The 15,191-nt window shown below is 31.7% G+C and overlaps 2 protein-coding genes across 2 annotated transcripts; both read left to right on the forward strand.

Annotated features, from left to right (window-relative positions):
- Positions 1-1,492: 1,492 nt before the first annotated feature.
- On the forward strand, positions 1,493-2,089 carry LOC125197921. The gene has a single exon (XM_048096423.1). It carries the CDS (start codon positions 1,566-1,568, stop codon positions 1,908-1,910), a length of 345 nt encoding a protein of 114 aa, XP_047952380.1. The 5' UTR covers positions 1,493-1,565; the 3' UTR covers positions 1,911-2,089.
- A 3,177-nt stretch (positions 2,090-5,266) lies between these two features.
- Positions 5,267-6,682, forward strand: LOC125197919 (reticulon-like protein B12). The gene is made up of 4 exons (XM_048096421.1): positions 5,267-5,498; positions 5,650-5,830; positions 6,002-6,213; positions 6,519-6,682. The coding sequence occupies exons 1-4, from the start codon at positions 5,432-5,434 to the stop codon at positions 6,680-6,682; spliced, it is 624 nt and encodes a 207-aa protein (XP_047952378.1). The 5' UTR covers positions 5,267-5,431.
- The last annotated feature ends 8,509 nt before the right edge of the window (positions 6,683-15,191 follow it).

Consider the following 15,191-nt stretch of genomic DNA (forward strand, 5'->3'; position numbering starts at 1 on the left):
ATTAAAACAAGATCTACTATGTTACGATTGAAATTTTTACTTATGATATAAGTAACATATAACAGGGTAAGTAGATGTATACATATGATATTCTTAAACAAATGTAGAATTGTGTCAAATTTTGTTTCCATTCGATTGTTTTACAGAGTTTAAAGACTCAATTTTTGTATAAAAATATTGTATATTCAAGTTGTACTATTTTCACTCTTGTTGGGCCCAATTTTGATAGATTAGACCACATTTTTAGGCTTTGATGATGGAGATATTCGTCTTGTTGATTTTAACCCTTTAAATTATTAATGTGGTAGGTAATGGTGATGGATAGGTAACCCCCTTTTAAAATTTCAAACAAATTTTGATATTTATCTATTGATTTTTGTTGTCTGATCTAATGATCGTTACCGACTATCTAGTATGTTATTGGTGCTAGATTATTTAAGAATTTGTATAAAGGTGTCACTACCAAACACTGTATTTTTATGTTACTTTAATTTTAATTGATCACTAATACGAATATATTTGAAACAACAATAACGTGGTTATTTTACTCGTCAAAATCAATGATCATAGTTCATAGCTAATGAAATACTCATTATGTCCATGTCGAAATAATATTTAATTTTGATAGTAACGCCTACAATTTAAAATGTCATTTAATTTTTTTCTTATTCAATAAGTAGACTGTACAATTTATTCGATATATTTCATTTTGTTAGTAACGCCTACAATTTAAAATGTCATTCACTTTTTTTCTTAATCAATAAATAGGATGTACAATTTACTAAATATTTCTAAAATCCCCCTCTCATAAATAACGATGTCTTACATAAAACATAAAACATAACATAAAAATTAATATAAAAATTAACTCTTATATTAATATAAAAATTACTATATTTTTTCTCTTCACTTAAAACATAAAACAAAACTTTCTCAAATCTCACGCCATTTTATAAGTCACACATCTTTTATAGGATGAATGAGCTGTAAAATGTCATATCCCACATAAAAATAGTCATTTGTTTTATATTCTGATAATACATCCCATAAAATTAGTCTTCCTTCATTTTTAGCAAGTTTTTATCTATTATGATATGAGTCTATTTTTTACCGACAACATTTCAATTATTGTTCTTTTTTATTTATTTATTATTTTTACTAATTTCACATTAAAATGTCGCTTTCTTAAAGTTTTAATTTTTATAAAATAGAGGAAGAGTATATATATAAATATAAGACTAATATTAGTATTAAATATTTGATCAATTTTTCTTTGAAAACCGGCCCACTAAACTGTGAACGAATGGAGTAGTTCGAAAACCTCTACTTTGCTAACGGCGTGGGTTGCAAGATCATTACATCGCTCTCACACGCCAGATTAATAATTAAATTAAACCTACTTGTTTGGTGAAAAATCTACAATTACAAGAAATGGATAAGCTTTCACAGATATAAGAACAAGCTGTCTACAAAAAAAGGAAAAAATGAGAGAGAGCAGCACACAAATCCTTTTTCCACCACACAAATCCTCCTTAAAAAGATTCAATTTTGATCAGTAATCAGCCATGAAAGAGAAGAATTTCAAGAGCATGGAAGAATTCTGGCCATTTTATGTGAGCCAGCACTCGAAAGCGGCGACACGGCGGTGGCATTTTGCGGGGGCCCTTTGCAGTATGGTGTGTTTGATATACGCAGTGATGTTCAATTTGTGGTTTTTGATAGTGGTGCCTTTGATTGGGTACGGGTTGGCGTGGTACAGTCATTTCTTCGTGGAAGGGAATGTGCCTGCAACTTTTGGGCACCCTTTTTGGTCTCTGTTTTGTGATTACAAAATGTTTGGATTGATGCTCACTGGCAACATGGATGCAGAAATCAAGAGGCTCGGCAAGAAGCCCATCTTCACCTATTAGTTTTCCTCCATAGATCAGATTTTGTGTGCCTTGAAAATATTTGAATAAAAATTGTAACCCACATCTTTTTGGGTACCCTGGGGTGATTCATGTTAATTGCACATGTAGATAATGTTCAATTATTAGATTTATCTGTAAGGCTATATTTCATACACGGAATTGAAATTACATTCAAATTAGATATTGAATTTGAAGGAATTGATATCTAATTCAATTTCAAATCCTATATTTGGTAAAATGAAGTAATTGAAATTAGAGCATTCCAATCGCTCCTGGCCCCGAAGGACGACGTCCGTGCCGATGGCGTGGCACAACGCTATTCTGCGGTGTTTGACGGTTGACCATGTTTATGCATCGAACACGTCAATGCCACGAGAGGCAAGCGTGGTGATATTGGCTAACGGGCTATGCCGTTGGTATTTTCATTTTTTTGTTAAAATTTGAATTTAATTAAAAAATCATTTTTAAAATAAAAAATCGTTTTAAATAAAAAAAATTTCCCACTTCCCAATAAATCATATCCTTTTTCTCACCATTATTTTTCAATTTTTTCCCCATAATTCACATTTTCATCTATAAATATCCTCATTTCCACACAAAAAAATTCCCATTAGACTACATAATTCTAATTTAATTATGCAATTTTTATATTTTAGTATTTTAAGTAGGCTCAAATTGGGTACCCCGGATACCCGATCCGAAATTTTCGGTACCGATCCCGAAATTTCAAAAATCCAATACCCGATACTCCGATTCGAAATTTGATTTGACCGATACCCGACTGGTATCCAAATTCCAAAATCGTATCCATCCCAATTGTGATTTTGAATTTATTTTATTTTATTTTTGAAAATTAACTACAAACTTTTAGAATTTATTTAATATTATTTTAATTCAAATTTAATACAAAGTTGAAGTACTAGTATTCAAGTAAAAATAACTACAAACTTTTAGAAATACAAAATTCTTATAGTAGCTCGAATTTAAGAGAAAATAACTACAAATTTTTTAGAAATACAAAATTTTGTAGTAGTTCAATTTAAAAGAAAATAACAAAAAACATTGCAAAATACAAAATTCATAAGTTATAACCATATTAACATCTTTTATCCATCCACAATAAGTCAATAAATCACAAAATTCATAAGTTCAAACATTCATCCTTTATAAATACACAATTCAATAATTCATGAATCAAGATCTAACAATAATATCATCAAAAATTCAAAATATCACAAGTCAATGAAATTAAAATATAATTAAAAAAATTAAATTACATATCTTATATGCTAACTATTAAGTATTAATTAAATTATAGTTAAGAAATTAAATTATATTTAATTATAATAAAAATATAATTTATTAATTTTAGAAAATAAATCGGATAAATCGGTAATTCGGGTATACCTGATCGGATATCGGTAACCCGATACCCGATAATCCAAAATTCTCACTACCCGATCCGATCCGATATCCGAAAAATCGGATTTCGTATCCAATTATCCGACTTTTGTTTGGATATCGGGTATCCAATACCGATATCCATTTTGACAGGCCTAATTTTAAGTATGTAATTTTTATTTTTTAAGTATGTAATTTTATTTTTAGGACTTGATTATTTGATTTTATATATTTTTTAATTTTTAATAGTAGTTCGAGTATTTTTAATGTATTTTTATATTGTAGAAGTTTTTTAGTTGAAGTATTTAAATTAAATAATGAATGGTGCTTTGAGCATGCTCTGCGAAGAAGTGGATGTGAATGTTGTGCTCGTAAAGAGCAAGGAATAAAAAATTAACAAATGTGGGTCCGGGCCCACATCCATGTTCTTTGGCAAGAGCATGGATGCGATGCTCTTAAAGAATTTGTACACACACACACTGTACAAAGCTACACACAAATTACACACATTGCACACTCTACACGACTATACACAAAATACATATATTCTATAGACTTTTTACAAAATACATACATTATATACACACTACGAAAAAATACACACTACAAAAAATACACACACTATACACTAAATACACAAACGCACACGCTATATCTAAAATAACACTCTACACATTGCACACACTACACACGCTATTACACAAAATAAACACACTACATACACTATATTACAAGATACACACACTACACACAAAGTACACACACTACATAAATTTTATACAAAATACACACACTACGCATATTATATAGTACAAAATAACACATTGCACACAAACCATTCATAAACGAAATTTCAAATTTGGTTCGATATTTTCAGATTTTTCGGTTTGGTTCACTTTAAACTTTTGACAAATTTCAGTTTATAAATTCGGTATGGCAAACTTTTGGCAAATTTTTCACCTTAAAAAAAATTACTCTAGTTCACTATAATATTTTTCCTTCTCAAATTTAAAAAAGTTAATTAAATAAGTAAAATAAATCCCACATTCAAAAAGAACTTTCTATAATTCACTTTAATATTTTTATGAAAAAATGTTACTATTAGATTTATTTTTTTAATTCATATAGAATGAGTTTTATAATGAATAATATTTAATTGTAAAAATAAATAAAGTATAATTAAACTATTTTAAGGCTATATTTATTTTTAAACACATAATGACAATATACTATTTTAAGTACCTAAAATTACAAAAATAGTATACTGGGATTTAAGGTCCAAAATATCCTCAAACAATAAAAATTCACAATTTTTTATTTTAGTCTTATCGTACCAAAAATGCTATAATTATTTTTTAAGGACCATTTATGTATTTTTTGACAAGATCAGAGACTAGTAGAGTAGTTCACTCTAATGCTAAATCATTCGTTCATTCCTATCCCTCTCAATTCCTCTTGTATGGATTTCTTCAAATATTGACTACATCTGCTCAAATATTAGTAAAACAAGCATTTTTTTGGGTTTTTTTCTTTTAAATTTTTAGGAATTGTAAATTTTGAATTTTTAGAACATACTACATAATTTTTAATTTCACGAAAGAAGAATGAATTTTTCGTGTTATAATTGTTCATATTTTCAATTTTACTACCAAAGTGGCTAGTAATTGTGAATAATGCAATTAAATGTTTGTGGCATGTGTGCAGGATTGTGAGAATTGTGGCCAGATGTAGAAAATGAAGAGAATGATGAGCACTTCTAAATTGGTCAACATAAGAACATGAATCTAAAACAATTATTGTACTATCTTTACTATGTGTGTATTCGTATCAGAGTTTTGGTCTAATTTAAAAAATTGCAATTAATACTTGATTATGTGTACCTAGCCAAAACAACACCAGCCAGATTACCACTGTCACAAAACAAAGTCGCAACTTTATTTAAATGTAGCTATTTTCGCGGAATTACATGGAAAAAAGCTAGTGTTTCAATTTTCAAGCTTTTGAGAATTGAAATGGAACAGTAACCAACCCTACATTATCAACATTCCAAATGAGTGCACCTCACACAAAATTATAGACTAAGTTGTGTTTAGAGAGCTTGATATTTATTTATATTTTATATGGGTTCATCAGATCGACTCTTTAACAGGCAAATAACTGTTCATCAGATTCTTGGAGGAGGTCTTGGTAAGTCTGCCATTCTTGATTTTTGCTCATTCATCTAAAATCCTTTGATTTTTCATCTTTATTTAAAATCAGATCTTGGTGAGTACAAAATTATGCAAATTGATTTTATTTGAATGTAAGAAATCTGAGTGGTTTGTTTGTTGATGAACAGTTGCAGATGTGATGTTGTGGAGAAGTAGAATTCGGACGGTGGGGATTTTGATGGCGGCTTTGGCTACTTGGGTGGTGTTTGAGATATCTTTTTACACCCTGTTAACATTTGTTTCAACTGTGTTTTTGCTCCTTTTCACCATTCTCTTTTTATGGGCTAAATCAGCTGCAATTCTCAACAGGTTCATTCATTACCTCAATCCTACATTCAACTAGATTCAATGCTATCAAAATGTTTGGATTTGATTTTGTGCAGGGCTTGTTTTAGATGTCAAATTGCTAGTGTGTATGTGTGTGTTAAGCTACTTAGCCTTTTACTTCAAATAAAATGAAATCAATGATTTGTGCAACAGATCTGCTCCGCCTCTACCACATCTGCGTCTCTCAGAACAGACGGCGAATGAGGCAGCAGCTTTCATTCGCGATCAAATAAACACGATGCTCTCTGTCTCTGAGGATATTGCTTATGGAAGGGATTCAAGAATGTTTGTAAAAGTTGGTCTTATGCTGTTGTTGATCTCTGTAGTAGGGAGTCTCACTGACTTGGTCACCTTGAGCTACATTTGTAAGTTCAATAATATCATCATCTATGCTTTCATGTAGGAGTTTATGTTACCTACAACTTTCTTGCAAATGCCACTATAGGATTGTAATCAATTGATAATCAGTTTTTATTGTAGAACTACTAACCATGAACATTTTATGCACTTGTAATGAACATTTATATCCATAACGTTCATTATAAGGGGACAATTCATTACATACATACAAAATGTTTATTGTTTGTAGTTCTGCAATAAGAATTATATGTATTTTAACGCACCTGTGGCCACTATATACACATTATTATCTCACTTTTACTTATGGCAGGCCTTGTAGTGCTTCTTACAGTTCCACCAATTTATGAAAGATATGAAGACCTTATCGACGTGTATGCTCTACTTTGGTTTGGGAAGCTGCACCAATTTTATGTAAGTTTTGATGAAGAATGCATCACCAACTTCCACAAATGGATTTTGGAGATGAAAAGTTAACTTGATGGCTATTAACCATTCAATTTCTTTTATATAGAACTTTTTACCTTTTCTTGGTTTGATTGTACTAGTTTAAACTCAAACTACTGTCAAAAACAATAGTCAATCACAATGTAGTTGAATGTGGTGAGGCACTTTTCCTCGAAGCTGTTGTTTAGAAAAGTTGTGAAACATGGAACAAAAGTTTTAAAATCTTTTTCTAGAGGTAGATATGCAAAGCAAGAAAATATATGTAAACATTTTGAAGAAACGCCTAAGATAAAAAATTTTTGTTAAGATCTTTGTTATTGATTTGATACGCCTAAATATTAACTACTCCATTACTTAAGTATAAAAATATCTTAGCATCTATTTCTAAATTATTAATCAACACATTAGAGCCCACTTTAATGAGTTAATGCTTTAATTAATTTATTTAGAATGACGTCTTTGGAAGGACACAAATTTTAATACACAATTGGTAAAGTATGGTAAAATAGGACAAAAAAAAAAAAAAAAAAGTTATTAAAATATTATTAGTGAAAAATGAGATAGCACATTGGAGAAAATAATTACCAAAAATAGGAGTGACTATTTTTATAGGACAAACATAAATAGAAAATACTTAGTTTTATTGGAAGAGAGAATATGTGCTGTTATGAACTTGTGTTCATTTGTAGAGAGCATCCACAAGGCGAGGATGTCCCTCGGCTGACTTTCCAAAACACCGCCACGTCACAGCAAGGACATCCCATTGCACAATGACGGACATCTCCAAGGACATCCCCAAGGACATCCACAATATTAAAATTCACAAATTCACAAATATGCAATTTTTACGGAATTAAAATTTCTGACACGAATATGGAGAAATGCAACGATTTTATTTATAAAAAAAATATACATATTTAAATTTAAAAAAGAGTACATAGTTAAAAAAAACCATCCTTAAAAAAAAAACGATTCAAACAAAGTACATGTTATGCCTTGAATCTCTATAGTTTGCAAACGAGCCGTATATATAGAGTTTAAAAAAAAAAATAAAAAATCGACGTCCACCGGGGCACCGCAATGACGGACGGGAAAGCCGCTTTAGTATAAGTGGGAGGAATTAGACTAGCACATTTTTGTATACTGAAGTGTTTTGAGTATAAGTGGGAGATTGTTAGAGTTTGTATACTAGAAATCACGCTGAGTGATCAATACGTAAAACTCTTATTTTATTTTCCAAGGAATAAAATAGATTATTTTGTTTTAATGTTGTTATGTTTTACATTTTAATGGATGTTGGGTTGGTATTGCTTAATGTATAAGTTAACTTAACAAGTCTAAGTCTTTATTTTAGTGAGATCCGTTGTGCATATGTCCACTTTAAGGTAAATTAACGGTCACCTTTAAACAAAGAAAAAGAAGAATTTCTCATTAACAACCTAGATGGAATTAGATTATCCATCGTGAAAGGTTGCAATGTCAGCCCGCATATTTCTCTTAAAACCTACTCTCCAAATAAGATGACATTGCAAGGCAGTAAGACCGAACGGATTCAACATTAAAGGACGTTGTCCTGTGGCTATCTACCTAAAAAGGTGAGGCTTGATAAATATTTATTTAATCAATGTAGGTTAGCATTGAGCATACGGTATTAATTATGTAATACTTTGACTTATCAAATGGTATGGTTTTTCAGAACCCCCTTGATATATTGGGTAGTGGTGATTAATACTTCTAGTAGTGCTATTAATAAAGTCAAATTATTCCCCGGGCAACGGCGCCAAAAACTTGATGCACTATTTATTAGCACTAAAATACCTGCAAGTATACAGGATAGATCTAGTATAGCTAAAAGTTCAGTACCGGATTGTTGAACACGGGGAATAAGATCACCAATTGGCTATCTTCTTTCACTAAGCCTCTTTACTATTTGGAGAACCATAGAATTTTGTGAAAATAATTAAATTGATAGTAGAAAACAAATGAATGTAGCACAAACTAAAGATTGAATAAATGAGATAAGAGAATTCGAGGGATGTGCGTTCACAACTATGGTTATACAAATTCCTCCTATAATACCCTAGCACGGTCTATACTGATAGGACGAGTCACATAAGTTCCCATGCAGTACAAAAGCGTAGATTACTAACACTAGGGTTGTCAATCCTAGATACGTAACTCTAGAAGCTCCTAAGACCCTTGAAAAGTCCTCACTCACAATTAACGTACGTTTTAAGGGAAGCTAATTGTAGTGTCTATTAAGTAGATCTAACTCGCCAACCTCCTCCCACGATTATGTAGCAAGTTATAGCAAATCAACATCGAATGTGTCACTCAAACGTATTAAGGAACAACTTAAGGAGGAAATGAAGTGTAAACAAAATGGATATTAAATAGAAAACGGAATTGTATAAACCAAAAGTATGTTACTAACACATCCCTAGAATCATATGAATTTAGTTACACATGGTAGAATAATCTAAAAACATAGTTTGAAGGTAATAAGAACTAAAGTGATGAAACCCAAAGGTAGAATCCGTAGCCTTGATCTTCACTTGACTTCGTCTTCAACCTCTTGCACGATGATGAACTCTCAAATATTTTCGCTCTAAAATTGTAAAGTAAGGAGTGTGTTGTTTTGAATGAAGAGGTTTAAGGGGGTATCATAGGGAGTAAGTCAAATCATGGAGGAAAGGAAAAGGTGGGCTAATCTTGGTAAAATCGGAGAAATCTAATTAAATTGTAACCGCTTCTCATGACAGACTGCTGCACCTTGGCCGGCGGTCGTGGATTGTCCGAAGCCTCTGTGGATTTGGGTAGCGGTCGCAAATTAGTCCAGTGGCTACGGGATCTTCTCGGCGGTCGCTGCACGCGTCCCGAGGTCGTTGGGCGTCTTCGATTTTCAAGACAACTTTCGGGCGGACCGCTTCAAACGCAGCGGTCGTGTGGTCCATGTCGTGACACACGCACGGCGGGCTTCTTTGAATGCGCGAATTCCATCTTCGACTTTTTCATCTTTTTAGCTCAAATATGCACAATTCTCACAAAACATGTCAAAATACCAAAATAGATAAAATATACGAAAAATAGACATGAATCATGGTTTAGACACTAAAACGGACCAAATAAGGGTCCTAAAATAGTGCAAAATCCGACGTATCATAATACAACGAAGATTTGGTTTTTATTTTTTTTAAATAAATTATGTTTTTTTTTTAATTATTTTAGTCGGATAATTTTTATTCTAATCCAATAAAAATATATCCCTTCGTCCCACAAAGATGTCACCTGTGCCTTGGCGAGATTGTGGTTGTGCCACTCTATTGTGGACACTCAAGCATGGGGTCGGCACATATGTCACTAACCGCACTTCCATTAGTCTAAAATATTCTCCTTTCTTTCCCATGGGTCGGACATATGTCACTAATTGCACTTATATTCTTTCCCATTAATATTCTCTATTCTTGCATTTCCATTATTCTCTCTCTTACTTTACTTTTCCTCCATTTTAACTATTTATTATAATTTTTTTAAAACACATGTGAAAAATAAAATGGACATCTTAAATGGGACGAGAGGAGTACTACTTTAACTCATGGTGAACAAAGATCTTAGCGCCTTGAGTTTGAAATCTCCCTTTTTTTAGGAAGAGAGAAGTTTTCTAGAGATAGAATTAACTAAACTAAACTAAAGCTAAAGTGATTAGTGGTTGTTGGAAAGTTAAAGTATTTTTACTACATATATTCCAATAAAAGATATTTCCCCTTCTTTGTTTTACTCTCCAAGGGCAGATATGGACGTGTGTAGCAAGTGAGATCTGTCATTGAAAGTGTGTAGAAGTGGTTTCAATCATTTTCCCATGGTTTAAGCTGACTTGTCCAACATCTAGGGCAGTTTGGGCCCTCTTTGCCTTTTCCTTCACTCTCTTCCATTTCTTGTCATTTTGCCCTCTTTCTTGCATATTTTCCTCTTCATGCCTTCATTAAGCAGCCTTCAAACCTAATGCTCCAATCCCTGCTAAAAACATCTTCTTATATAAATATTCAACTAAATAGTGTGAAAAGTGATCAAATCCAAATGACGAAAACTAGCCTATTATTTTTCTAAGACAGAAAATTTGATAAGTTTGCAAATAACAGTGTCGAAAAGGTATTCATGTTGATCCAAAAGCTACTGTTTGTTTTTAATGTTATTTGTGAAACATGTTGTGAAAACCATCTACGTTCTGTTTCATGTTCTGTTTCATGCTCTCGGAAAGCCATCTAAACATTGCAGAAAACAACATAAAAATGAAATCATCGTAGAGACAATACATGTGTATTACTCGAATGCTACAATGGTTTATTATTCTATGCTACATATAAATATAATCAAATACATTAAATTCTTGATCTTTTCCTTCCTTATTCAACTCTAATTATGGATGATATCAGTATGATTTTTCAATTGATTCTTGCATGGATTCTTTGATTTCTCTTAATTTATTTCTCCATTCTAACACTCCCTCTCAAGTTGGGTATCGAACTTTTCGATACTTAACTTCTAAGATCTTCAGTTAGAGAAATACTCTCTTTGTCCCATTAGAAATGAAACGTTTTCCTTTTTGGTTTGTCCCATTAAAAATGAAACGTTCTAAAAATGGAAACAATGTTCCCTCTACTTTTTCTTCTCTCTTACTTTACTCTCTATTCATTAACTCACAAAACAACCCTACATAAAATCTCGTGCCGAAAAGCAAATATTGCATATTTAATGGGATGGAGGAGTAGTTTATACTTATATTCAGAGTCGTTCAATTTTGATTGAATTTTAAGCTTATATATCATGGAGCTTCTTCAATTCATCATTGATAGTTTAGATTTATTGTCACGACCGCCCTTTATAGGCTTAATAAATGCGGTTGGTCGCAACTAATAAGACTTTAAGAAAATGGAATTTTCTAGGGTTTCGATAAAGAGTTTGACCCAAAATGTTTAATATCCGAATAACGAGGAAAAGTCGAGTAGCTTAACATTTAAATCCAAAGTCGAACAGTTATCATAATTAATAATCCAAGAGTAAATTGTGTTCAAAAAATAGTTGTGAAAAATAGTATTATCTTAGCGGAAGCTTTTAAGAGAAAGAGTGACGTCATGTGTGAAGACATGACGACCTCGAAGTCTAAATAAAAACCAACAAGACTTTCGGGTTCGACTCAACACCAAACCCAAAGTTCGTCGCCTCAACCTGCAGCATAAGGAAGCACATGGGCTAGTACTATAAAATACTCAATGGACTTATGCTGAAACATAGTTATCAAAATATTTATCATGTCATCATCAAGTAACCATCGGGGTTTTGCTTAAGAAAGGCTCGACACACCAAAATATTTCCTCATTCAAAATCACGGTTGGCAGCCAATTTTCCATAGATGTCAACCATATCGCATATCCATGACATGGTTGGCCATAATCCAAGTCACCCGACGGCCGTTCCATAAGATGACACACGTCTACCGTAGGTATACATTAATCCAAGTAGGGTTTGCGGTCCCATACGTATCCGAATTCGATTTAAATAATACATGGCAAAATAAATTGAAAAGAGCGAGTGTTAGTTAATGGATCACTGAAAACAAAAGTAAATAGTAAAATTAAATAGCAATGAACATATAATACTAATATCAAATGGAAAAAAACAGTGTGTATCGTGCAATAGCGGTGATTAAGGCCAATAAAGTTTATCAAAAATGTATTTAGAGCATCCCCGATAGGGATAGACTAGTAATAGCCCACCAAAACTCCTCCCGCAATATCATCATGTCCTTCCCACAGCATAATAATAGGTTAACCAAACAAAAACCTAGCAATAGGCTAGCAATAGACTAGCCCAACAAATAAATTGACAAATTCGATTAATTCATTTTAATTGTTGTTGTTTATCAAATATTTAAAAAATGAAGTGCATTTAATTGTAAATATAGAGTATAAATAAAAAAATTTAAAAATCGCTAGCCGATCACTGTCCGCAATAGGCGGCAGCGATCGCTAGCCGGTTAGTTCATGCTCTAGCGATCTAGGGTGTTGGTTTTTCGTCCGTCGGGCTAGCTAACCAATAGCGATTAGCGAAACGCCTAGCCACACGCCGGTGGCTAGGGCGTCGGCTAGTCCGCTATTGATGCTCTTACAAATTTTACGTTATGAGGGTTCGAACTTGGGTCTGTGTTTGAACAAAATTGAGACTCTTTCAACAAGGCTACAAACGATAATTGTCAATTGAGGTACCAATATAGCATTAAACTGAAAGATTTTAGGGTCCAGTTGTGCCCACTTGTTCCTGTGTGCGCATCCGCCACTGTGCCACTCTAATGCATATCGATTCGAGATTAAACATATAGCCGAGAGAAAAACATAACCAACCCAATTCAGATTTCTAGTCAAGTTGAAGCAAATTCATTCAAGTTCATCTGTGTATAGATACAAGTGTAGACAGTGAGCACTGAAAACCTTGATTCCTATTTTCTGTATGGGTCTAGGAAAGCAATTCTCGCACGATTGATTGAACAAAATCATACTCCTATCTATCAATCATGGATAAGCATGACAAAATCAAGAAATTTCTATATGAGCAGTAATTTGTATCGAATTCAATTAGGTAAACTCCAAATCAAGCAGATTATTATAGGGTACAATCTTCCATAGTCCATACCATAACTCGAAATATAAATTAAGTAATAATAACGAGAAATAAATGTCATTTAAATCAAAATATTCTCTAAGTTTTTTTTCAAATTATGAATAATTATGTCATTTATTTTATACAATTAAAGGTCTCATTCACTTTCAAATTTTATTATAAAATCAAGGGGAGTGATCAATTGCCAACTCATCATTTAATTGATAACTACAACTAATTTAAGGTCATAGGATTTAAGAAAGCGTGTAGTCTACAATTTGCCACGTGTAATTTTTTATTTTTATTAATTAAATCGAAAAGAAAAAAAAAAAACTCCAAATTAGGGTTTTGGATAAAAATGTCAATATAGTGTTTCGAAAATATATTTGAGAATGTCAACACAATGCTTTAAGAATGTTAACCCATTGTTTATATTGACATTCTGCTTATATTATATTAACATATTTTATATAGTATGTTGACATTTCGTTTGTACGAAAAAATTTCAAAATTTCAAAAAAATTTCAAATTTTGACGTTGGATGCATGTAGGATATCGTTGGAATCCTTATAAAATTATCTTTAATTTGATATGTGTTATATGAATTTAAAGTTTTTTGGGATTTCTTTTAAAAGTTAGTTATAACTAATTTTGTAGTTAATTGACATTAATACCCCTATTGATATTTGTTGTGCATGATATTAATACTCAAGGGGTTAAATGATCTTCACCTTTAATTTAAAAATCTAATGCCTATCATTTAATTGTAGTTAGCAATTTAGGGGTGAGTTAGCAATATAACACACCCCATAAAATCAATATATAAAAGAAGAGTTTTGATCTATGTAAAACTCATTCTTAATACAAAATACGAACCAAGCATGAAGGTCACTTTTATGTCATCGTAAGCTTATTTTTATTGCATTATAATAAGGATGACATAAAATGATCTTAACATGACCTCAAACCCAAATTTTATAATATGACCTAAAACTTCTTTATAATGACCCACCTTGTTTTTCTTAATTATTGACCATTAGATTGAAAAATCTCATAGTCTAATTTGTCCAATTTTATATTGAAATGATTTTTGTATTGATCATTTTCCTATAAAAGAACAAATTTGTTTTAGTGCGTGCTCATATTTTTTAAAACTCAAAGCCTAAGTCAACTTAAGCCAATATGGCAGACACAGTTGGATTGAGAAAGACTATCTATCAAATTCTATTGGTATTTAGTACTACCCATCCTTTAAATTTTGACACAATTAACTATTTCGGTCGGTCCTTTAAATTTTGACACACTTACTTTTACCATTTTTTGTAGTGGACCTTATATTCCATTAACTCATTCCTATTCACATTTTATTATAAAACTAATACGAGTACTTTAAAAGTAGGATCCACATCCCATAACTTTTAAACTCATTTTCCATTACATTTCTAAAATTAGTAAGTCAAAGTTGTCAAAATTTAGGGGCGGAGGTATTTACTAAAAGGAAACAATATTAAGAAAACAATATTATTGCAATCGTGGAATTCTTTCATCGACGAATAAGAAACAATATTAAGAAACACAGCTGAAGAAGAAAAATAAAAAATTAATTCGCAAAATAATGGGTAAACAAGTTTGCAATAAACTTAAATTGAAGTTTGCGAAAGAAACCTAACAATAGTAGAATAAATAACTCCAAAATCCGTGCAAATTATATACTCATCGGTCAAAATTTGGGGGACGGAGGTAGTATTTACTATTAGGACAATATAAAGAAAACAATATTATTGCAATTGTGGAATTTTTTCCTCGACCAATAAGAAACAATATTAAGAAACACAGTTGAACAAGAAAAATAAAAATTAAATTCGCAAAATAACGGGTAAACAAG

This window comes from Salvia hispanica, unplaced genomic scaffold, assembly GCF_023119035.1.
Source record: "Salvia hispanica cultivar TCC Black 2014 unplaced genomic scaffold, UniMelb_Shisp_WGS_1.0 HiC_scaffold_1083, whole genome shotgun sequence".
NCBI lineage: Eukaryota > Viridiplantae > Streptophyta > Magnoliopsida > Lamiales > Lamiaceae > Salvia > Salvia hispanica.